This window comes from Castanea sativa, chromosome 5, assembly GCF_040712315.1.
Source record: "Castanea sativa cultivar Marrone di Chiusa Pesio chromosome 5, ASM4071231v1".
Lineage (NCBI taxonomy): Eukaryota > Viridiplantae > Streptophyta > Magnoliopsida > Fagales > Fagaceae > Castanea > Castanea sativa.
Genome location: NC_134017.1, coordinates 745,618 through 770,643, shown reverse-complemented (window position 1 = coordinate 770,643; position 25,026 = coordinate 745,618). Strand labels below are relative to the sequence as shown.

The window sequence follows — 25,026 nt, the reverse complement described above, 5'->3', positions numbered from 1 at the left end:
TTGATCAACAATGTGCCTAGTAAAACAAAATGAGGCAACAATGTTGGTAAACCTTTATAGTTTAAATACCATTAGTGAGATATAACTATCTAAAACTTTACCAATTGAGCTAATTGAAACCCACAATAACAATAAACTTTATTAAAGAAATAATAAAAGATTTGGCCAGAAAAGGTTCAGTTTGCCTACAGTATTGCATGCTTTTGATTTATAGATATACGATAACATATTATAAATGGCAAAACAAGTAAAATTAAAGAAACTGTATAAAAAGAATCAATTTAGTTTGAGTCATGAATAGTGATTCTTGTAGGACAAAATAGGCAATTATATTTTATAAACCACACTTTGTCACTGGTGTAATTACACGGGTCCCATTAAAGAATTTTACAAAATTCTCTTCACATCTTATCTCATCCTAAAATCTGAAAAGGTGAGAAAATATGAACAAATGGCTTATATGGGTCCCTATCAAGCATGAGCTAGCGAGTTATCTCTTTTTCTTTTTAGATACGTGAACGTAACTGCCAAGTTGCCAACCCAATCAATATGTTGACAATATCTAGTAATTACAAACTAGATTGAAACCTAGACTCTTAAGACAAACGAATCAAAACTTTTGTCAAATGCAAACGTAAACACAAACGTAATTGCAAAAAAAATGCAGAAATTCTATGCAAAAACGTAAAAACTCGTTGGTTACAACTTGATAGACCCACTGCAAAGTTCTCTTCGTAAATTAAGAAAAATAATGTAATCCTAGAATCATTCCAAAGGAAGAAAAGAAAACATTCCTTCCATCATGGTCGTTCAAATGATTTATAAATTGAGAGAAACCCAATGTAAAGAAAAGAATTAAAAGAGATTCTTCTAGTCTATGACCTCCTTAGACTAGTGACTCTTTCAATTTAACATTGATTATCTATTTATACTCCACTCATCAAAAAGTACGTCTATTTGTCAAAAGATTTCTATATTACCAAACAACGTTATAAGTATTTGTTCACAAAAAGACTTCTAATAGGATGAATATTTATCTATCAATCTTATTATCAAATAGATAGTAAATTCAGATAAATGATAATTAAATAATTAAAAATTAAATAAAATGTATGTGGGGCACATTAAGTCTCCTAATGGAGATAATTTTACATTACAACCCTATTTGATGATGTCCTACCTAACTGTGCATTTGAGATGGGATGGAGTGGTGTTTTTTTGGCTGTGGAAGTGAAAGATTTGGGGTTTTGATTGAGTAACAGTGGGTGGTATTGGATATTTAAAAAACGGTGGCTGATGAGGTTGACACTACGACATTATTGGAGGGGAAACTCAAATTGGTGGTGGACCGAAGCTTGGGGAAACTCAGTCACGTTTTTCCTTTTTTTTCCATTTCTTTAAATTTAATTGTAATAAAATATTTTTATTACATTTTATTTTGAAAAAAAATTATTTAATTGTAATTTAAAAGGATAATTTTTTTTAATCAAACAATATTGATTTTTTATTCTAAAAAGACACCATGTGTTTTGCATAGAACCACTTTCTATTATTTGAAATTGACGGAAATAGCTTGTATTTGTAAATGACCCATATCTCAGGAGGTGTTTATGTAATTTGCCTTACATTTTATGAATGAATATTATGGCAGGCTTTATCTTGATTGTTGGATGTGATTGGAGTGGGAAACAAATACATTAGGAATTTAGGATCATGATTCACATCTTACATACTTACTAAAAAAGAAGATGTCCATATCTTAAACAATATGAAAAAAAAGTAAATAAAAGAAACCTAGTCTTTTTTTTCTTTTCTTTTTTTTGAGAAGAAAAAGAAAACTAGTTAAAACAACGAGATGAATGGGTCTAATTATTTATAAAGTTATACTAATGAGTGCTCTTATGTGGCGTTTGGTACGGGGAATCCACATTACTCTCGGCATCTAGATTCCTAGGAATCACATTCCTAAGAATGTAGCTATTCCTGTGTTTGGTTTCATTAGGAATATCTTAAGATTCCTAGGAATGTGAGATGATAATGTTTGGTTTATTTCCAGAAATTTTAAATGAATTATTTATTTTTCCTATTCTATTCTTAGATTTGAATGTGAACTATCAATTCCTTAAAAAAAAAATTCATCTAAATAAATAATGAAAAACCAAATATAAACTATTAATTATGAAAAATTCATTAAAATTATAGTCTAAACATTTCAAAATAACAGGTACAATACAAAAATAACTATATAAATTCTCAAATGCTTTTATTCTTAATAATAATTTTAAAAGAATTTAATCCATAATAATTTGTTTTATATTTGATCTGAATTGATTAAATGATAATGAAAAAATGGTTAAAATTGTCAATTTATAAAAAATACAATTTCCTTTAAGTTTGGGAATCTGGATTCCCACCTGTTTTAAAGGGAATCCACATTCCTACTGAGAGGGGAATCCACATTCCCCTGTCATTTGATTCCTTAGTGTGATTTGCAACAAAACATGAGAATCTTTAAATATTCCTAAGAATCCTAAAACATTACCCCATACCAAACGCTTTAGAGTAATGGTTAAAAATCTATTTTAGGAAAATTTTTACACCACTTTTATGAAAAATGAAAAAAGCTATCAAAATATTAATTTTTTTTCTTTTCTTTTCCCATAAAAATTTTATTTAAATGAACTGTTAATCAATGTCTTAATATAGCAACACCACTTATTCTAAAAGTTTAAATTTTTTTTTTTTTTTTAATTTGAGAAACACACACACACACATATATAGGATAAAGGAGATGAAATAAGAGAATACACTCACACACCAACACCAAAAAAAAGTTTAAAATTATTAATTTAAACTCAATCATATTATATTTACTATACACTATTGTTATTATTATTCAACGTAAGAATACGCCAGTCACACAAATATACCTAGCAGATTTAATAGTAAGAGAAATGATATATCCACAACATTTTTGCAACAAATTTTAAGTGAGAAGTTGGGGCAAAAAAGTAATCTTAGTGTTAGGTTTAAATTTGAACTAATAACAACTAACCACCTATGATTTGCTGTAAAAATGTTGTGAACGTAGTATCTCTCTAATAGTAAAAGAGTAATGTTACAATTATAAATTATTTTACAACACAAACTATTAATGTGGCCAATTCTTAATGATTCTCATTTAAACCCATCACTACTAACATCATTTTTTCATTTACCAAATACCACTTACCACATCAACAATTTATAAACAAAATAAATATTTAAGAATTATGAATTAATGTAAAAGCATTATATTGATCGTTCCATAATAAAGAGCCGTTGAGAATGATTATGTAAAAGTACTCATGTCTATTGGTTATGGCTTCAAATTAATGCAATAGTTAGGAATTTATATTCCGTAATAACAAAACATTAGTCTAATTGTGAACAGAAATTTTGAGAGTAAAAGTATGATATGCCACAACAAAATGGTCAAATTTGTATAGGAGATGGATGTAAAGAATCACAAATAGATTATTGGGCAATTTACTACGTATAATTAATGAATGTAACACGATATACTTAATCGCTCCTGACCATTGAGTTGTTTGATGATGGTGACTTATGACAATACATCAATCTGACATAAAATGAATTTTCCTCAATTAGCACTTTATGAATTTTGCCCGATTAACACTTCATTCCATCCATTCGCTAGCTCTATATAGGTGCACTTCGGTTTATTTCAATCTATTTTGGTCCATTCAGTCTATTTAATCTAAATTGGTTCACTTCGTCCACTTCAGTTCATTTCAATCTCATTTAGTCCACCTAGGTTCATTTCAGTCAATTTAAGTCTATTTTGGTCCACTTTAGTTCATTCAGACCAATTCAGTCCATTCAGGCCATTCAGTGCCCATTTAGTGATATTCAGTCCACTTGTGTCCATTTTAGTCTAATTTGGTATGTTTCGGTCCTATTTGGTCCATTTGGTTTACTTTGATTCATTCAGCTCACTTCAATGATAGCTAAGAGTACGTTTGGTAACTGTTTTTTCCCTTATTTTCTATTTCCAAATTTTTTTTTCTATTTATGAGACTAAAAAATTTGTTTGACAATTTAAAATAAATAGAAAACAAAAACTATTCTCAAAACTAAATTTGTGAAGGAAACTGAAAACATGCAAAATGCTGTTTTCTATTTCTAATTTTCAAAAATCAATGAAAGTATGCATTTAATTTAATGAATCAGTCTCATTTAATGAATTAGTATTAAAGTTCAAATCCTAATAACAACATATTTTAGTATTTTCTATTTTTTTTCTTCAAAAAACTTTTTTTTTTTTAAATTTCAACTAACCAAACAAGTTTTTTATTTCAAAAATAAAAGAAAATTGTTTTTTATTTATATCCCCAAAAAAAAAAAATTTGGAAATAAAAAACAAAAATGCTTATCAAACATAACCTAAAATGTTTTGCATCTAGTAATTCAATCTTTCTCCTATTCTATTTCTTTCTTTTTTGTCTATTCCTCCCCTGAAAATTAAACTCACTGATTGAATTCAACCATGAACCATCCTCACGTTTTTTCTTCCTCTTAGCAGCCCGCTTTCCCATCTTTTCACCTTTATGATTTAACTCAAAGTTACTACTCTCTTCCCTTTCTTATCTTAAGCACAATTGGCTCTTACACCTTGTATTTTTACAGCTTTCAAACTTCAATTTCATGAGCAAAGCCTGCAATGGTTGAGAAGAATATATGAATGAAACTGATTTGAACATCACCAATGGGATGAAATGTGGCATGTGTTGGAGGTCAATCAAAGGTATTGAGGTTTCATTAGAGAAAGGTCAATCCACATAAATTCTTAATTCTAAAAAAGTTATAACTTTATCTATATTATTTTTCTGACTAAACTGAAACGGCATTTGGTACGATATTGAATCTTGTGTATAGAGTAGTGGTCTAACTTGTCATAATCATAGAAGGTTTAGATTTACCTTTTAGATCAATTGGCACTTCTTTGTATATCTAACAAAGTCATCTAAGATTTAAATTCTCATTCCTTATTATCGTAACTATAATTAAATTTTTTTAAAAGGTTATAAGTATTTTTTTTTTAAATCAATAATGTGTCATAATCGCGAAAAGTATGTGTTTAACCAATTAAACTCATCAATTTTTGTGTCTTGTTTTTATTATAAGTGGTTGATTAATAATTAGTGCGTAACCTAACTATCAAATGGGTGAAATGATATAATTTAGGGAAAATTACAATTTACCTTCTTGTGGTTTGGCCGAAGTTTAAGTTATTTATCTGTGATTTGAAATTTGACACTTTACCCACCTAAAGTTTGACCGAAATTTAAGTTGTTTACCTATGATTTGAAATCTCATAATGCAAGTGTTCTGTTGGATTCTTTTTTATTTTATCTAATCTTGTATTTTTATGTTTTTTGTTTGGAAGAGAGAAACATAAAAGTTAAGCAAAATTATATATTTAGCTATATTTTTAACAAAGGTAAGTTACGAAACTTTAACTGAGGTAACCTTAAGTGGATAAAGTGTGAAATTTCAAATTGCAAGTAAGTAATTTAAATTTTGGCCAAACCACAGGTGAGTAAATTATAATTTGCCTTATAATTTAATATTTAATTGATTTGATATAAATTTCGAAAGGTTATGTGTAAACTGTAAAGTACAATCATTTAAAAAGAGTCGCATGAAAGAACACATTTACTTGGTTGAATAGCAACCCGTGACATAGAAATGAAAAATGATACGTTCCAGTGCTCAAAGTTAAATATGCAGCAAAATTTGAAAACGTAGAAAGTTTATAAAAGCATTTCATTGATCTTGGCATAAAAATGAGCCATCTAAGAGTCATTGCTTTGGACAAAATATGGTACCTCGTGGGGTAAGTAAAGTCATCTACTATCGTTCTTTGGTATATTATAACCTATTAGGAAAATTAAGTTTAATTGTAAGGGTAAAATTTGCATTGAGAAGAACTTGTAGGAAGTGATTTTTGCGATGACTAGGTGGAAAAAAAACATAGTTAATTGTGACATTATATTGATCAAAATTCTTATCCTAAAATATGTGAAGGTATAGTATATATGGTTCAAAATATGAGTGAGTACTCGTTAAGGAATTGTTGTAGCCCGAAGTGAGCCCATCTTAAACATAGCAAGAAGTACCCACTTGTTTCTAGGACTAGGATGGAGACAGATTACTGCATAGATTTACTATCGAAGAAACAACATTTCCAATTGCAGTGGTCTAACTTGTTATAAGTTTATATCCATAACTTTACCAGTACTTTAGTGTAATTTTAATAAAAATGTCCAAAATTCAAATTTCTCTATTCCAATTTTAAAACTTTCAAATTATTATTATTATTTTAAGAACAGCTTATTAGTGTTTTATAATAATTATCTTTGATGTCTTAATATTATTTGAAAAATGAAATTTCAAAATTTTAATTTATTAAGGTCCAATCATGAAAAAAATTGTTTAACCAATCAGAAGATGAATGCAAATTTGTCATTTTACGTGTCTTTATTGTATTTTAACTGGTTCATTTGTACGTGACCTAATTATCAACAAGTGAAAGATAAAAATTACTTTTCTATTGGTTTGATATTTCATATCTGTACCCTTCGAAATCTTATATGAAAAGTGTTTTCATTTAAAAAGAGTCACAGGAACGCACTTCGTTGAGTAGCAAGTAGCAACTCATGCCATAGAAATGCAAGAGGAAAATTTAAAAACTTGGAATGAATATGAAAGCATCTTATTGCTCTTTCCACAACAAAGGGGCCATCTAAGAGTTATTGCTCTGGAAAAAAATGATACCTCTTGAAGTAAGTAAAGTCATGTATCTTTTTTTATGAACAAATAAAGTCATGTCTCTTGGTTATGACTATAAAATTATACTATAGTTCTTTGGTATTTTATTTTGCCTATTAGCTTTATTAAAGTCTAATTGCAAAGGTAAACTAATAAGTATAACTAGTAAGGAAATTTTACTCACATATCTTTTGCTATTAAATTTTCTCTTATTTTTCTTCTAAATAAAGCAAATAAAATTTTTATTGGTTTTTTATTCTTTTATTTTTCCATCCTTCCAACCAAACATGAATGGAAAAAAACTAAACCTAATATATGTCAATTAGTTCATTCAATCCATGTTATAAAATTATATTCCCTGGTTTATTTTCCTCAAGCTGAAAAAATTTCATGCTGAAACTCAATGCCAATTATATATCCAAATAAAATCAAGAGGGAAGGAAGAAAAACTATTGACGTTATGACGCACTGACATGCAAAAGCCCTACTATATATCAACGGTTAGCTATTTTCCAACGTGCACATTCTAAATCTCTCTATGTCTACCAGACCTGCCTGACATCAAATCAAATGAACCAATATGAAAGCTGCATGTCTGATCTCTCCCACTGCTATAATTGATTATACACAGGAGGATATGGCTATGAGTCCTGTACGAGCAAAAAGTTCTCACTACACTTGAACAAACTAGAGGCAAGGAAATGATTTATGCATAGAATACAATGACTGTGCTTTTGTAAATACACAATGAATGCAGAACTTTGAATTTTGTAACTTGAAAGCTTGGCCAATATTAATTAATTGTTCTCTGATCTGATCACTCCCCACTTATATTTTGGATAAATGTCAAATCTTTACAGCCTAGCTTTCATTTTAAAGTCATGTAGCTTTCGCACCCAACTTAGCTTGTGCTGAGGTTATATAAATGACTCCTGGAATTATTGTTAAGGTATTGGGTTCCGTTGCTTACGTCCTCTTCAAAGCTTAATGCTCAATGACAACCGAACTTAATGGAATAAAAATGATTTTGGCAACTTACAAAACTGAATAAATTAAAGAAAACCAACCGAAAGTTAATCGCCCTCTAGTCTAAACAAATTAAGGGTTTATACCCTGAAATTTGCATAACAAGAACAAATTTTGCTACAAGAACTCCAACAACTACTTGATACCCTGGCTTTCCAAAGGATGGGGTTTATCCTAATTAAAGGAACTTAATATTAAGGCACTCATCATTACACATTAAAAATCAAATTAAAAGAATTCCATTTTTCTAACACATTTTTCAATACATAAATTCCCTTAATTTCCTCTTAGTGCCTATAATATTAACTACTGCTTGACCTGATTCTCCTACTTCTGTTGCTTTGTGACAATACATGAACGTGGAATGGAATGGAAGTATAGAACTTTTTGGTGCATGTCAATGTTAATGGCATTCTCCAATAAACAAGGATAATCGAATAGAACAATTGGTTTTTTTTCGCAAATATTCTTTGCTTGAACCTGAGAGTTAATGATGGGTAGTGGACAATAACATTTTGATTATAATTTGAGCAAAATTTCCATAGAAATAACCCAAACAAGATAAGAACTGCCTGGAGTATTTAACAACAGAAACTACGTTGAGGATTCTCATTTCCTCAATCAATCATCTATGCTGCCTTTTCCCTTGAGAATCAGTGACTTTTGCTATTTGCCTTAAGAATAATTAGCCAGCAAATATCATATACTATTCTTGCCAGCATATATAACTTATGGGAATGCGTTTGGATCATGTTTTCTGATATTTTTTCCCCTTTGTAACACAATAGTCTTAGAAACACATACAAGAGAATTTGAAGAAAAATCAGATTAACTAATTTCCTTACCAATTAGCACTTTTAGTTTCATTAAGAGTCCAGGCTCCACTTTTTACTTTTATTTTGAGAATCAGGCTGCAATTAGATATAACATGCAAGATATATCATATATGGTACAACTAGCATATAAATAAGCAAAAAGAAGAAATAAAGTTATAGTGTTATATATGAACTTGCCATAGAAGAATAAGCGAGTTGAGAAATCACACTACAAGAACTTCGCTGGAAGTAAATATATCTGCCAATTTTAGATACTTACCTTAAGTCCTATTCCCAACATATACAGCCAATGATAGTCACATTTATACAACTTATAAACTTATTCAATGTAGAGTTTAAATTCTACTGGGTCTTATAAAACTTTTGGTTTACACTCTCGAATACTAATATCTCTTGAATCCCTTATTGTTATTGGGTTTTCCGATGTGCATTAGGCTCTTAAATTTTTTGGTAGTTCTTTGATCACCAACATTTGAATTGTCGACTCTTGAACAGGTTGGACAAGAATTTCGAATGATGTATCCATAGGGGATTTCATTGGTGCTTCATGTAATGCTTATAATATGAACTCCACCCGATGGGGGCATAATCACGACGCCTTTGCGAGTTGGAACCATTCTTTTACCTCTCCTTTCAAGGAGCAACAATGAAAGGCATGTGGTGTTATGATGAGGTGTAGTAGAGAACAAAGAATTAATGACCTTGAGAATCCATGAAAAATGATCTTTGTCTTTGAATCTTGATTGTCTAAAATGATAATTTAGTCAAAGCGAAGAGCAAAGCCACTTTTTTTTTACTGAAGGAGGTAGAAGAGCCAAGCCACTTGAACATAAGAGGGAGGGATATTAAGGGTTAATTTTCTTCTCATTATGCCATCAACGTGCATAAAAATAACCAAAGATGAGATAATCTCATAACTATGTAGTCCTAAAAAATAGGAGTGAACTCTTATCTAAGTACAATTTAAAAACAAAGCAAAGCTGAATACATATTGAAATAAAGCAAATTCTAATCCACTAACTAGATAATTATTTTAATTTCAAACTTTATCAATTTGAACTGACAAGCTCAGCCCCGGCCGGGTAAGAATCTTTCTATTATTATCAACGATATTGCATATATATAAGCTATAGCCCAACTGCTCTTGCCGTACCCACATGCAGTGTAGATAATTTTTTACCTCAAAAATTAAATTTTCCGGGTGCAAAGGAGGTGAATTGCCTATAGATGAAATTTATGGTTTCATTCGTAAAACTTGACTCCCTTATGCTTACATTCATTAACTAGTTTGGTTGGCTTTAACAAAATTTAATGATGTAGCTAGCTAGAGCCAATATCATCTAGTAATGTAGAACTTCACATAAAATAATTTCTCTAACCCACCATAAAAATTTTTAACACGCAACATTGTTTGCAATCATCTATTAATCTAGGTGGTAAGTACTATCTATCATAAAAATAAAAAATATAAATTTCCTCCAAAATTGTTGTGTATGTGCATGTGTACACGTTTTTAATATTTAAATTTGATATGTCAAAAGTGGTTTCACAACTTCGTCTTCTTGGGATAATTTTCTGTTTTTCTTCTTTAAGTCTAAGAGCAACCACATCAGTCCAGTTAAAATCATCTAAAACACAAAAAACTACCAATTTTACACATTTTGAGCCAAAAAATGCACACATCAATGGGTGTAAAAACATGCAAAATTGTGCAAATTCATCCCGAGCTACAATAATTGTGTATATTAACACGGTTACTGTAACTCGTTTATCCCTTTTTTTTATTAATTTCCATTGGCTCCTTTTTTCTCTCTCCTATTCGTGCTCAACAACCCAGTTAACTGCTCATCTTCGTTTTCCTCAGATGCACACAAACACACCCACATACAAACACACAGACATCATCACAGCAATACACTTGCTCAAAAAAAAAAAAAACAGAGATACACACACAGATAGTGGATCGGAGCTCGTGGCTGGTGGATCGTGGATCAAAACTCGAAGCTCGGATCGGAGTTGGTGGATCAGAGCGGATCAGAGCTCAAAGCTCGGAGCTGGTGGATCGGCGCGGATCGAAGCTCGTGGATTGGACAGATCGGAGCGAATCCGAGCTCAAAGCTGGTGAATCATGGATCGGAGCTCGGATCCGAGCGAATCGGAGAGTTAATCGAGAGAGAGAGAGAGTTGATCTGAAACGGGTAAAGAGAGAGAGAGAGATGATCTGAAACGGGTAGAGAGAGAGAAAAAAAAATCTGAAACGAGAAAGGAGAGAAAGAGAGAGCGAGAGAGAAAAGAATCAGAAATGAGAAAGATGAGAGAGAAAAAAATCAGAAATGAGAAAGGAGAGAGAGAGAGAGCGCGCGTCTTGTAAAAGTTGTTAGGAGAAATAATAAAAAATTGTGAGAGTACTGATTATTTAATTAAAAGATGGGTAGAATAGAGGAACTGATGTGAGTGTTTTGTAAAAATGAATGTGTAAAATATAAAAAGTAGGTTTTTAGTGTAAAAATGGATGTGTAAAATAGAGAGACTGATGTGAATGCTCTAAGGTTGTCTGGTACTGTTTTACCGTTTTCATTGTTTAAATAACAATAACACTTCCGAGACGTATTTCTATAACACTCAAATACGTATTTTACAATATTAAAAATTGAACAATAATACTTAAACACTGCTACCAAATGAGCCCCCAAGCAACTTATCCTTTCACACTCATCGTGGCGTCTCACTCTCCCATAAAGCACTATATACAACAACAACCAAAAATCCTATTTTTTATATTATCCTCTAGTGTGTGATGTCTTAGATTCTTTGTATTATTTATTTTAGCTGCTCAAATAGTTGGGTATATACTATATAGTATATAGCCTGTATACTCCCAGCTGTGTTCCTGAATTGTTGTAAAATTGACTTTATTTTTTATTAGTGAAAATATCATTACATATTAATTAAAATAATAATGAAGAAAAAGAATCCCCTTTCTCTAACATTTTTCGATGCATAAATTCCCTTTTCTCTCATAGTGCCTATAACTACTGCGTGACCTAATTCTCCCACTTTTGTTGCTTTGTGGTCGTACATTAACGTGGATTGGAAATATAGAACTCTTTTTGGTGCATGTCGATGTTACATGGCATTTTCTACTGTACAAGGATAATCGAATAGACAAAAAGCTTTTCTTTTTCCTGTATCTCCCACAATATTAAAGATGCTTTGCTTGAACCTGATGAGGAGGGTCAATAATGTGTGGATAATAACATTTTTATTACAATTTGAGCTAAATTTCCATGATACCATAAAAAAAACCCAAACAAGATAACAATTTCCTGGAGTATTTAACAACAGAAGCTACGTTAAAGATTCTCATTTTTCCTCAATTAATCATCTATAGTTGGCTTTTCCGGTTTTCCCTTCAGAATCAACGGCTTTTGCTATTTGCAATAGGAATAATTGGCCAGAAATTATCAAATATTCTTGCCACTATATAGAACTTATGGATATGTGTTTGGATCATGTTTTGTGGATTTTTTTTTTTTCAAAAAACAAAATTACACTTAGTCCTAGAAACATAACCATTGTACAAAAGAATATCAAGGGAGATAATTTGAAGGAAAATCATATTAACTCATTTCCTTAGCCCTTAGCACTTAGCATTTTTAGCTTCATTGAGAGTCTAGGTTCCAATTAGATACATGACAAAGTTTGTAACAAACTTAGTTGTGGGTATAACTCCCCGTAAAAAAAAAATCAATACGGCTACATATTTTGAAAATCTAATTACTAAATTGTGCTTTTTATGTTCTTAATACGCATGTCAATTTTTTTTTCAATTGAATGTTATTTAATATTCGTTTCATAACTTATTTTTTATACATAATTTTAAACTATAAAAACTTGAAATTCAAATATTTGATTGATGATATAATTATTGTTTTTTGGTCTTCTGGAAATTTTGCAAGTATAGAATATATAATAATTAAGAAAATGTAATCTAACTGTGGAATATGTCAATAAAAAGATATTAAGTGGAATTATAATCATTAGCTACAAAATAATTTGTAATCAAACTTTGTTTTTAGATACACCATACAAGATATATCATATAGGACAAAATTTGGCTACAAAATTCATTATTGGAGCCAATGGCTACAAATTCCACTTAAAAAGCATGGTTACATATTTTAAAATTTTACCTATTGAATTATATGTTGTTTATGTTCTTAACATGTATGTAAAATTTCATGTTAATCAGATATTATTGTATTATTCAATGAATAAACATAACTTTATGTATAATTTTAGATTACAAAAACTTAAAATTTAAACATTTGATTGTTATCATAGCTATTGATAATTAACTTTTGAAAATTTTACAAGTATGAAAGATATAAGAAAAATATAAAATCTAATGGTAAATTTGTGAAAATTCACATCCAATAAAATATATATTTAGTAGAGTTGTAACCATTGGGTACAAACTAGTTTGTAGCCAAACTTTATCCGATTATGTATATGTATAAATGATACAACTAGCAAATAAGAAAATAGAATAAAATAAGTTAAATCAGTATAAACTTTGCTGGAAGAAACTAATTTTGCATACTTTTGGTAAGTTCAATTCCCAACATATACAGCCAATGACAGTCACATTCATACTACGTTTAAACTTATTGCATGTATAGTTGTATTATGCACCATTCCACCAACCAGGGAATAAATCCTTTTATGGCTTTAATTAGAAGGATTAGCATTGTCTTTTTTTCTTTTCTTTTTTTGATAGGAAACTTAAAACCTTATTCAGAAAAAATCAAGAGAGATCATCATGTGAAAGAGCTTGCTCAATAAAGCAAGGGTTCTCTATCAAAAGACAAAAAGTTGGAAATTCTCTATCTCTATCTCTCAAAAGACAAAAAGAATGGTTTGCTTTACCATTCACTTTATGTAAAAAATGCTTTTCGGCCTAAGATAAGTAACATCGAGAAATTGAAACTATTACTCTAAATGAAACCTACATTAACCTATGAAAGTCCACCGTATTTTTTTTTTTTTTTTGGGGGGGTTAAATTTTGGAACTAAGACTTATTTTCTGTTGTTTAATTCTAATAAGTTTTACTAAAAAAAAAATTCTAACAAGTGATGTAATAGTGTAATTGCCATACTGGATTTTCTAATTGTGGATAATTTGGTTTCCATATATTTTTTTAATTGTTTAAATGGTCACGGTCACCAAGAAATCATGGTTACTAAAGGGGAAAAAAAACCAAAACAAAAAACAAAAACAAAACAAAACAGAAGGCATCTATGATTTTGTGTTTAATTAGCCACCAAGAAATCCTAGTTGTTAAAGGAAAAATAGAAGAAGAATAAATCCTAATTCCAGATGAAATAAACAAATATAAATAAATAAGGAAATCCACGTGATTCATTAACGTCGGGAAGTTTCCAATACTTTATCCAATTCAAATACCAAAACAATTTACTTATCCCTTTAAAACAAGGAATCAAAGGGATTCTCCTTCTTTTTAAGTTACAACTAAGACCGCCACTCTATTTTGCCTATATAAATAATGCCTTCCTCCTTCAAACTCTTCATCACATACATCCCTATCTTTTATCTCTATATATTTGAAATCCTTATAATTCCTCGTTCTCATTCTTTCTTCAAGTGATCATGGCTAGGGTTCCCATCAATAATCTTCCCCTTCTAAGGTTTGTGATTGTTTTTTTCTCTTAGACATTTAATTTTCAATCATCATGGGTCATCTTCTTCTTTTGTGTTCTTGACATGATTTTTTTTTCTTTTTGGTTACTATAGGAGGGCATACTCGGTGGCAGTGGAGAATGCAAGGGTGCAGCCGGTAATGACAGTGGTGAGGAAGGCAGCCGAATCTGGCGGCACTGCGGCTGAAGGGCAGAAAGAGATCTTTTGGATGAGAGATCCAAAGAGTGGCAACTGGATTCCGGAGAGTCACTTTGGCAAGATTGATGTTGCAGACCTAAGGGAGCGGCTTCTTCCCAAGAAGGAGAATCATTGAAGAAGAAGAATTTTTATTCGATGACTTCACTTGGCAAGGAGGAGAAATATTACGTTTTTGTTTCTAATGTTACATGCTTTTAATCTAGTAAAACTTGTTTTAGGTTTTTGTTTCATCTTATCCTTTAATGGACCTTTAAATAAAATTAGCTTTGTTGTTCTTAGCGTCCAAGTTGATTTGGTGTGTAGTATTTTCCAATTATTATACTTAACAATATTGCATATACCGAGTTGCTCTTGTTGTATATCCAGAGTGTGGATATACTTTTACGTGCAAAGGAGGTAAGTTGCCTATACTTCAATTACCAATCAAAGGATACAGTTCCCTATATGGGAGAAGTTGGATACCTCTCTCTCCGTGGATAACTCGGATTCAAATATTCCCACTCTACTAGGGAAAAAAGAAAACTCCTACTCCTAGTACCCCCAACCGTGATAGAAAGAAATCGATTAAAGAATTTGATAAAACCTTAGACTGAAAGAAATAATTAAGAAAATCTTAAAAGAAGAGTTAGAATTGCAATTGCAAAAGTCCAGAAGTATGAATACATATTTTTGGAATTGGGGGAGCAGGTCCGGAATGGAAGGGGCTTGAAAGAAAAAGAACAAGGGAGCAGCCTACTAGAATTAATGATGTTTAATAGGCATGATGATACTCCCTCCATCCTAAACTGTTTGACCTAATTAGAAAAACTCAATTATTTAGAAAAATATCATTAACTACCTTATCTTTTTAAAAAAAAGTTAAAAATTTCCTAAATTACCTTTAAACAAATTTATCAAAAAATTATTTAAATATTTTTATAATTTGAATAAGGATGACAGTGGATTTCAAATTTTAGGTTCTTAATATTTTTTTAAATTAAAAAATGCTCCCACAAATAAATTAAGGGCATAAAGTGAAAGTTAATAAATTAATGATGTTTAACTTTTCAAAAAAGACATAATTTTAAAAAATGCTAAAATGAAATACAAGCCAAAGAATTTGGGACAGAAGGAATAATATTTCCATGCATCATTAAAATTAATGGTGCTTAACATGCATTTAACTCTAAGGATAACATGCACTTAACTCTTAAGGATGAGGCCATAGGTTTCTCAAAAAAAAAAAAAAAGGATGATAGCTTTTTCTTTGAACTTTTTAAGGTGAAGTTTTTAACTTATTTGCTTATGTAACTTTTTAAAACTTTTTTATTTTTCCTAAGCGCAAAATTTAAAAAAAAATTGTAGCTATTAAGGTTTAGTTAAAAAGTATATCCAAATACACCAAAAGAAAGAAAAGAAAAAACCTACAAGAAAGTAAAGAGGGCAGGACTGGTACGCCCCTACACAATATCCATCCTACATGTTCCACTCACCATGATTAACTCAATGTATTTCAAACATCAAAATTAACGACTTAAAAACATGATTGCTGCATCACAGGGTTGCATTTTCGTAACTGATTTTCTTGTCTCTAGAGCACAGGCACCAGTGAGCCTCTGACCTCTATGCTACATCAAAAACATCAAATGACCAGAGTAAATGAGTGTAGCGGTGCCGGTAGGCCCAATACCACAACAAACAAATTATCTTATGACTGGCATATATAAAGTGCTGCATAACTTGTACTCATAAGAAACTTTCTTTGCGATATTTTCTCTGAACGCATAGGCATCCATGTTTGCAAATAGGCCTTTGTGTTTGCGCGAAAAAATGACACGCATTCCTATCCATTATCCATTCCAAAGTTCACGAATAAAAAACCACTAACAAAACCAAGCTAACCATTCATGCATGAATACAGAAAATTGTATCCAACTATCCATACACGACTATGACCATAAGTATAGCTGGATGAGCTCATCACTGACCACAGGAGTGAGCACACCCAAATCTGTGAAGGATAGAGTAAGATATTGAGGAGGTGTATAAACCCGAGCAGACCTTTCAACCTCAACCTTGGATGGAATGGGCACCCCAAAGTCGATAGGACGTAGAGCAGGGGCCATGTCTTTCTGGTCTAGTGGGTAAAGGCGAGCAAACTGCATAGCAACATATCAAATTATCAGTATTTAATGTCTAGTGGAAAGAAAATTATGCATTATGTTTGTTTTATCGAATGCGATAAACGCAACAAAGTGATTCTTCTAAAAATATGAAATTTTGAAACAATGATTTTCTTGATCAGATATTTTAAAGAACAAAATTTGGTATACCTTATAGCTTTCGGCAGCCACGTAAACTGGTTTGTTCATGCTGTGTGCTACCAATGCAATTTGGTATGTTCCCATCATGTTAATAATACCTCCACTTTCCACCACTCCATCTGCCCCAACAAATACCATTTCAACCTCATCCATAGTATATGCCACTGCAGAATCAATCAGGAGTTTCGCAGGAACATCAAGCTTGGCCAACTCATTAGATTATCGTAAACCCGTTCTGTCCGGTCTTCCCTCTGCATTTTTCAGCATGAAAAATTAAACTTGGTGACAGAGACTACGTTATGAAAGAATAAGAGATACAGACACTGCCCACTTGTTCATTAAAGAAGATTATCATCAAGACACAAAATGCAAACATAAGGACCATAACCCAACATAATATAAGTGTTTATAGAGCAGGCACCATAACCACGGACAGTCATGGGTCAATAATGTAAGGAAATCATATTCCACTTTCAAAGTGACCCGTGCTTTTGATGAAATCAAACATCAAGAAAATAATGTGATTTATTGCAATCTAGAGAATGGTGCAGAAAGAAGTAAAGGGCCAGATACCCCATTAAAAAGTTGCTGAATGGCTAGTTTCTCACATGTACATTAAAAATGGTACCAGTTTTGATTTAATCTTATTCATAACGAAGACAAAAGAACACTAATTTTGATTCAATTCCATCAAGAGACAGTCCAATGCAAATATAGCGCGTTAAGAGTTTAAAAAAACAAAACGAAACAAAACCTGTGCAGAAAACTCGAAAAGAGTTTCTTATTCTGAGCTGCCGTCTTCAGCAGTTCCAGGACAACTATAGAAAAGCCATGCACCAAAATTGTACAACCATAAAATATAGAATCTTGACTAAGCATGGCAATGATCCTGCGTGCCTGCAATATGAGAAAACTAATTGAGCTAATGGCGCTAATATTATATCATTGCTAATGAAATTTTCCTTGAGTTATAGATTGTAATTGGTTTGCATACCTTAGAGGAAATCTCTCCAAACTTCTCTGCGCGTTCAATCAAGCGAGACCTAGCTGAATTGAAGTCCTCGTATTCTAACGCTGAAGTTCTAGTTACATAACGCATGAATAGATCACAGCCTGCAGTCAAGGAGATGGAGGTTGTGTCCCATGACTGGTAAGCACATACACGGATAAACATGTCAATTGCAAAATCTATATATTGAGACCCAAAACTTTAACTTTTTATGTGCTGCATTTAACTAATTTTCCCAAGTGATTACCTTATGCCAACTTGTTTTTTTAACAATTTCCGATTATAAAAAGGATTGGCAATACATGACACTACTTATTTCTCTCCTATACTTTCTCAATCAACTCTGTTATGTACACCATAAAACAATTTTTCCATGTGTGACCTATTACTTTTGCAATATTTATTCATCATAAAATTCATTATTGTAGCAAATGGCTACAAATTTCACTTAAAAAATTAGTATGATTACATATTTTGAAAATCTAACTATTAAATTATATGTTATTTATGTTCTTAACACATATGTAAAATTTCGTGCTAATCGGATATTATTATATTATTCGATGAATAAACATAATTTTTATGCACAATTTTATATTACAAAAACTTAAAATTTAAACATTTAATTGTTGTCATAGCTTTTGATATTTAATTTTTTGAAAATTTTGCAAGCATGGAAGATATAGAAAAATAATAAAATCTAATGGTGGATTTGTGAAAATTTACATCCGATAAAAAAAAATATTTAGTGGAGTTGTAATCATTAAATACAAACTAGTTTGTAGCCAAACTTTATTCGATTATGTTTATGTATGAATGATACAGCTAGCAAATAAGAAAATAGTATAAATTAAGTTAAATTGGTATAAACTTACTTGCCTTGTAGAGAAAAAGAATACGTGAGTTGAGACTTTCCCTTTTAGCTATACTCACTTGTTTTCGCCTTAAAAAAATAGTCTTTTAGTTGTAACTTTTAAAAGGTTGCCGTATGTATACCAAAAATGCAAATTTGCTGATCCAATGTATGTGAGTAGAGCTGGAATTTGGCTTAAATTAAACGAGTTAATTTAACTTGAATCTGCCGTGCACCATTCCACCAACCAGGGAATAAATCCTTTTATGCCTTTAATTAGAATAATTAGCATTTACTTATTATATATGGAGAAATCAAAATCAAAAGGTTGGAAATTCTTTATCTCTATCTCTCAAAAGATTAAAAGAATGGTTCGCTTTACCAAAAAATGCTTTTCGGCCTAAGATAAGTAACATCGAGAAATTGAAACTATTACTCTAAATGAAACCTACATTAACCTATGAAGTCCACCGTTTTTTTTTTTTTGGGTTAAATTTTGGAAGTAGGACTTATTTTCTGTTGTTTAATTCTAACAAGTGATGTAATAGTGTAATTGCCATACTGGATTTTCCAAGTGTGGATAATTTGGTTTCCATATTTTTTTTAATTGTTTAATTGGTCACGGTCACCAAGAAATCATGGTTATTAAAGGGAAAATAAAACAGAAGGCATCTATGATTTTGTGTTTAATTAGCGACCAAGAAATCCTAGTTGTTAAAGGAAAAGAAGAAGAAGAATAAATCCTAATTCTAGATAAAATAAATAAATATTTATACTATATATAAGAGGATTCTCCTCTTTCAACTAGATTTTTATATAGTTCAAAAATACTCTCATTAATGAAAAGTAACTTTATTTAGAAATAAAATCATATATCAAATAATATATTTCATTTTAAATTCAATAAGAGAATTCCTAAAATTTATAATTTTTTTCCCTTCCCATTTAAAAAAGAAATTACAATTACTGCTTATCTTTAACATTTATCCTTTTTATTTGTTTGAAAAATAAAAGCATATATTTCTAAATTATAATAAATGTAAATTTTTTTTTTTTTTTTTGAGATGAATGGCAGAAATAAATGTAAATTATTAACTTTTAAATAAATAAGGAAATCCACGGTCATTTATTAGCGCCAGGGAGTTTCCAATACGTTAACCAATTCAAAAACCAAAACAATCACAAGTACTTGTCCCTTTAAAACAAGGAATCAAAGGGATTCTCCTTCTTTTTAAGTTACAACTAAGACCGCCACTCTATTTTGCCTATATAAATAATCCCTTCCTCCTTCAAACTCTTCATCAGATACATCCCTATCTTTTATCTCTATATATTTGAAATCCTCATTATTACTCGCTCTCATTCTTTCTTCAAGTGACAATGGCTAGGGTTCCCATCAACAACCTTCTCCTTCTAAGGTTTGTGCTTGGTTTTTTTCTCTTACACATTTAATTTTCAATCATCATGGGTCATCTTCTTCTTTTGTGTTCTTGACATGATTTTTTTTTTTTTGGTTACTATAGGAGGGCATACTCGGTGGCAGTGGAGAATGCAAGGGTGCAGCCGGTAATGACAGTGGTGAGGAAGGCAGCCGAATCTGGCGGCACTGCGGCTGAAGGGCAGAAAGAGATCTTTTGGATGAGAGATCCAAAAACTGGCAACTGGATTCCGGAGAGTCACTTTGGTGAGATTGATGTTGCAGAGCTAAGGGAGAGGCTTCTTCCCAAGAAGGAGAAACATTGAACGAAGAATAATTTTTATTCGACGACTTCACTTGGCTAGGAGATTACGTTTTTGTTTCTAATGTTACATGCTTTTAATCTAGTCAAACTTGTTTTAGGTTTTTGTTCCATCTTATACTTTAATGGACCATTAAATAAAATTAACTTTGTTGTTCTTGGCGTCCAAGTTGAATATACCGAGTTGCTCTTGTATCTAGAGAGTAGATATACTTTTACGTGCAAAGGAAGTAAATTGCCTATATACACTTCAATTACCAATCAAGGACATAGTTCTCTACATGGGAGAAGTTGGATATACGTAAACCTCTCTCTCTCTGTGGATAACTTGGATTCAAATATTCCCACCCCACTAGAGTAAAAGAAAACTCCTACTCCAACCGTGATAGAAAGAAATCAATTAAAGATTTTGATTACACCTTAAACTGAAAGAAATATGAAATCAATGATGTTTAACACACATGGTGATAATAGTTACCATGCGTTACTAGAATTAATGGTGCTTAACATGCACTTAACTCTTTAGGATAACATGCACTTAACTCTTAAGGGATGAAGCCATAGATTTCTCAACAAAAAAAAATGGATGATAGCTTTTTCTTTGAACTTTTTTTCGGTGAAGTTTTTAACTTATTTGCTTATGCAACTTTTTTGCTTTTCCTAAGCGCAATTTTTAATAAAATTTTAGCTATTAAAGTTTAGTTAAAAAGTTGGACAAGATTTAGGTACAGTATTTAAGTACTGTTCCTTAAGTTTCCCTTTTAAGATTCTACCATGTGAATTTGTTCTCGTAGAATAAAAATGTATTTTTTAGTTAAATAGCCACGTGGCTGAATTTTAAAATAAAAATCTAAGACACAGCACATAAATTACTATATTTAGGTTTTGTCTTAAAAAGTTTATCCAAATACACCGAAAGAAAGAAACCAAAAAACCTACAAGAAAGTAAAGGGGGCAGTAGTGAAGCCAGCTAGTGGTATGCCCCTACACAATATCCATCCAGCATGTTCCACGCTTTAACTAAATATATTTCAAACATCAAATTTAACGAGTTAAAAACATTATTGCTACATCACAGGGTTGCATTTTCTTGTCTCTAGAGCACAGGCGCCAATGAGCCTCTGACCTCCATGCCGGTAGGCCCAATACCCCGACAAATAAATTATCTTATAAGACCGGCTTAAATAAAGTGCTGCATAACTTATACTAATAAGAAACTTTCTTTGCGATGTCTTCTCTGCACGCATAGGCATGCATGTTTGCAAATAGGCCTATGTGTTTGCGCAAAAAAATGACATGCATTCCTATCCATTATCCATTCCAAAGTTCACGAATAAAAAACCACTAACAAAACCAAGCTAACCATTCATGCATGAATACAGAAAATTGTATCCAACTATCCATACACGACTATGACTATAAGTATAGCTGGATGAGCTCATCACTGACCACAGAAGGAGTGAGCACACCCAAATCTGTGAAGAGTAGAGTAAGATATTGGGGAGGTGTATAATCCCGAGCAGACCTTTCAACCTCAACCTTGGATGGGATGGGTACCCCAAAATCAATAGGACGTAGAGCAGGGGCCATGTCTTTCTGGTCTAGTGGGTAAAGGCGAGCAAACTGCATAGCAACATATCAAATTATCAGTATTTAATGTCTAGTGGAAAGAAAATTATGCATTATGTTTGTTTTATGGAATGCGATAAATGCAACAAAGTGATTCTTCTAAAAATATGAAATTTTGAAACAATGATTTTCTTGATCAGATATTTTAAAGAACAAAATTTGGTATACCTTGTAGCTTTCGGCAGCCACATAAACTGGTTTGTTCATGCTGTGTGCTACCAATGCAATTTGGTATGTTCCCATCATGTTAATAATACCTCCACTTTCCACCACTCCATCTGCCCCTACAAATACCATATCAACCTCATCCATAGTATATGCCACTGCAGAGTCAATCAGGAGTTTCACAGGAACATCAAGCTTGGCCAACTCATTAGATAATCGTAAACCCGTTCTGTCTGGTCTTCCCTCTGCATTTTACAGCATGAAAATTTAAACTAAGTGATAGAAATTACCTTATGAAAGGATAAGAGATACAGACACTGCCCACTTGTTCATTAAAGAAGATTATCATCAAGACACAAAATGCAACATAAGGACTATAACCCAACATTATATAAGAGTGTTTATGGAGTAAGCACCATACCCACGCTCAGTCATGGGTCAATAATGTAAGGAAATCATATTCCACTTTCAAAGTGACCCTTGCTTTTGATGAAATCAAACATCAAGAAAATAATGTGATTTATTGCAATCTAGAGAATGGTGCAGAAAGAAGTAAAGGGCCAGATACCCATTAAAAAGCTGCTGAATGGCTAGTTACTCACATTAAAAATAGTACCAGTTTTGATTTAATCTTACTCATAACAAAGACAAAAGAACACTAATTTTGATTTAATTCCATCAAGAGACAGTCCAATGCAAATATAGTGCATTAAGAGTAAAAAAAACCAAAACCTGTGCAGAAAACTCGAAAGAGTTTCTTATTCTGAGCTGCCGTCTTCAGCACTTCCAGGACAACTCTAGAAAAGCCATGCACCAAAATTGTACAACCATCAAATATAAAATCTTGACTAAGCATGGCAATGATCCTGCGTGCCTGCAATACGAGAAAACTAATTGAGCTAATGGCGCTAATATTATATCATCGCTAATAAAATTTTCCTTAAGGAGTTATAGAGATTATAATTGGTTTGCACACCTTACAGGAAATCTCTCCAAACTTCTCTGCACGTTCAATCAAGCGAGACCTAGCTGAATTGAAGTCCTCATATTCTAACGCCGAAGTTCTAGTTACATAACGCATGAATAGATCACAGCCTGCTGTCAAGGAGATGGAGGTTGTGTCCCATGACTGGTAAGCACATACATGGATAAACATGTCAATTAGAAAATCTATCGAGACCCGAAACTTAAAACCTTATGCCAACTTGTTTTTCTAACAATTTCCAGTTATAAAAAAAGGATTGGCAATACAATCTAAATATAAGTGAACAAGGTTAGTGGGATCATCATTCATCAACATAACTCGTCCATGACACTACTTTTTTCTCTCCTATACTTTCTCAACTTTTGCAATGTTTATTCATCACCATCATCACTGCTATATTAAAGGAAACTCTTACAATCATCAAATTCAGCCTCTTTACAATTACATGTGCACCAATTATGATAAAATATCAAACATCATAATATGAACTTGACAATTTCGTGGAAACAAACAGAGCATAAAGCTAAGAAAGAGAAGCAGAGGGGAATTTTACTTTGAGAGAATCGGAGGCCTTCTTGAGCTCGATTTCGAGCTCCATCATAGTGGTAGCCTCACTAGCTCTAATCACGGCGGCCAAGGCGCGAATAGCGGCGACGGCCTCCGCGAGATCGGGCTGTTTCCGCCAGTTGTTGAACTCGTTAATGACGCAGAAGCTCTTCCCGGAGGGAGAAGCGGCGAGGAGGGGCTGGGGCGCCTGAGCGTCGTCGGGATGGTGGCCGACGGCGGCCTGGGCCTGGGCGAGCCAGTCGCTGGTGACGACGGCGGTGTGGGCGGCTCGGGTCTGGTAGTAGGCGGAGATTTTGGGGTTAGGGATAGGGTTGAAGGGATCGGCGGCGGCCATGAAGGTGGAGTTTTGGGTTTGGGGAGGGGCAAGAGAAGAGAGAGTATCGGGGGGTTGTTTGGAGGATGAAGCGATGTCGTTTGGTGGGTCCTCTTGGAGGTGTCGTTGGTCCAGAATGAACGAGGCTGATCTCCACCACATAATAAAAATTAATACAATAACGTGTGTATGTGTTTTATGAGAGAGAGAAAGAGGGAATAATGGAAAGAAAGCAATGAAAACCGAATTTGCCGGGGACTGTGTGTGTGTATGTGTGAGAGATTCCGGTGGGTTTGATTATTATTTGTACATGAAGTTTTTTTTTTTTTTTTGGTTAATATTTGGATAGAATTTGACTTGGAGATTATATTATGACCAAAAAGATATCATAATCATGTATTTGCATTCCCACTAGGCCACTACTACTTTTTTTTACCAAAGAAACTATAGTAAATGAATGATTACGGTTTTAATTTCCAAAAAAAAAAAAAAAATTATAATTTTTTTGACCACGGTGGTAGGGCAAAAAGGTAAACTATGCTGGATTTGGATTCAAGTGTTTTAGGACAATGTTTTTTACATTTTTTTTTTATACAATTTTGAGATTATATTTAGAGCATTTTCATTAAGAATACTAAATGCTATAAATGATAAATTTTAACATCAAGTTTGTAAGCTACAACAAACGTGCTAATCTTAAATAAATAAATAAATAGCAACTAAGTTACAGTGAGCTTTCAAACTTAAAGAAAGCTCATAGTAGCTTCAATCTTAAAAAAAATATTATTTTTTAATACTTGTGGTGGAAAATGTGGTTTGTGTAATTGTTTTTTATTATTTTAATAAG

At 32.0% G+C, this 25,026-nt stretch overlaps 3 protein-coding genes and 1 pseudogene across 3 annotated transcripts; 2 read left to right on the top strand and 2 right to left on the bottom strand.

Annotated features, from left to right (window-relative positions):
* Positions 1-14,281: 14,281 nt before the first annotated feature.
* LOC142633478 (protein SENESCENCE-ASSOCIATED GENE 21, mitochondrial-like) lies at positions 14,282-14,902 on the top strand. The gene is made up of 2 exons (XM_075807717.1): positions 14,282-14,405; positions 14,512-14,902. The coding sequence occupies exons 1-2, from the start codon at positions 14,368-14,370 to the stop codon at positions 14,729-14,731; spliced, it is 258 nt and encodes an 85-aa protein (XP_075663832.1). The 5' UTR covers positions 14,282-14,367; the 3' UTR covers positions 14,732-14,902.
* Positions 14,903-16,544: 1,642 nt separating this feature from the next.
* On the bottom strand, positions 16,545-18,100 carry LOC142637368 (uncharacterized; annotated as a pseudogene).
* A 1,940-nt stretch (positions 18,101-20,040) lies between these two features.
* LOC142633383 (uncharacterized) lies at positions 20,041-20,617 on the top strand. The gene is made up of 2 exons (XM_075807617.1): positions 20,041-20,199; positions 20,305-20,617. The coding sequence occupies exons 1-2, from the start codon at positions 20,162-20,164 to the stop codon at positions 20,522-20,524; spliced, it is 258 nt and encodes an 85-aa protein (XP_075663732.1). The 5' UTR covers positions 20,041-20,161; the 3' UTR covers positions 20,525-20,617.
* Positions 20,618-21,535: 918 nt separating this feature from the next.
* LOC142637011 (uncharacterized) lies at positions 21,536-24,538 on the bottom strand. Its single transcript, XM_075811301.1, has 5 exons — positions 23,853-24,538; positions 23,291-23,443; positions 23,047-23,188; positions 22,318-22,559; positions 21,536-22,143 (listed from the first exon to the last, which is right to left on the bottom strand). The coding sequence occupies exons 1-5, from the start codon at positions 24,339-24,341 to the stop codon at positions 21,937-21,939; spliced, it is 1,233 nt and encodes a 410-aa protein (XP_075667416.1). The 5' UTR covers positions 24,342-24,538; the 3' UTR covers positions 21,536-21,936.
* Positions 24,539-25,026: the final 488 nt, after the last annotated feature.

Bases quoted from the DNA above. Each gene is read 5' to 3' on its own strand.
- LOC142633383 (XM_075807617.1), top strand. From the start codon at position 20,162: ATGGCTAGGGTTCCCATCAACAACCTTCTCCTTCTAAG. The intron at 20,200-20,304 runs GTTTGTGCTTGG...TGGTTACTATAG, and splicing joins AACAACCTTCTCCTTCTAAG to GAGGGCATACTCGGTGGCAG.
- LOC142637011 (XM_075811301.1), bottom strand. From the start codon at position 24,341: ATGTGGTGGAGATCAGCCTCGTTCATTCTGGACCAACGACACCTCCAA. The intron at 23,444-23,852 runs GTAAAATTCCCC...TGTGCTTACCAG, and splicing joins AGGCCTCCGATTCTCTCAAA to TCATGGGACACAACCTCCAT. The intron at 22,560-23,046 runs GTTTTGGTTTTT...TGTAAAATGCAG, and splicing joins CTTTCGAGTTTTCTGCACAG to AGGGAAGACCAGACAGAACG.
- LOC142633478 (XM_075807717.1), top strand. From the start codon at position 14,368: ATGGCTAGGGTTCCCATCAATAATCTTCCCCTTCTAAG. The intron at 14,406-14,511 runs GTTTGTGATTGT...TGGTTACTATAG, and splicing joins AATAATCTTCCCCTTCTAAG to GAGGGCATACTCGGTGGCAG.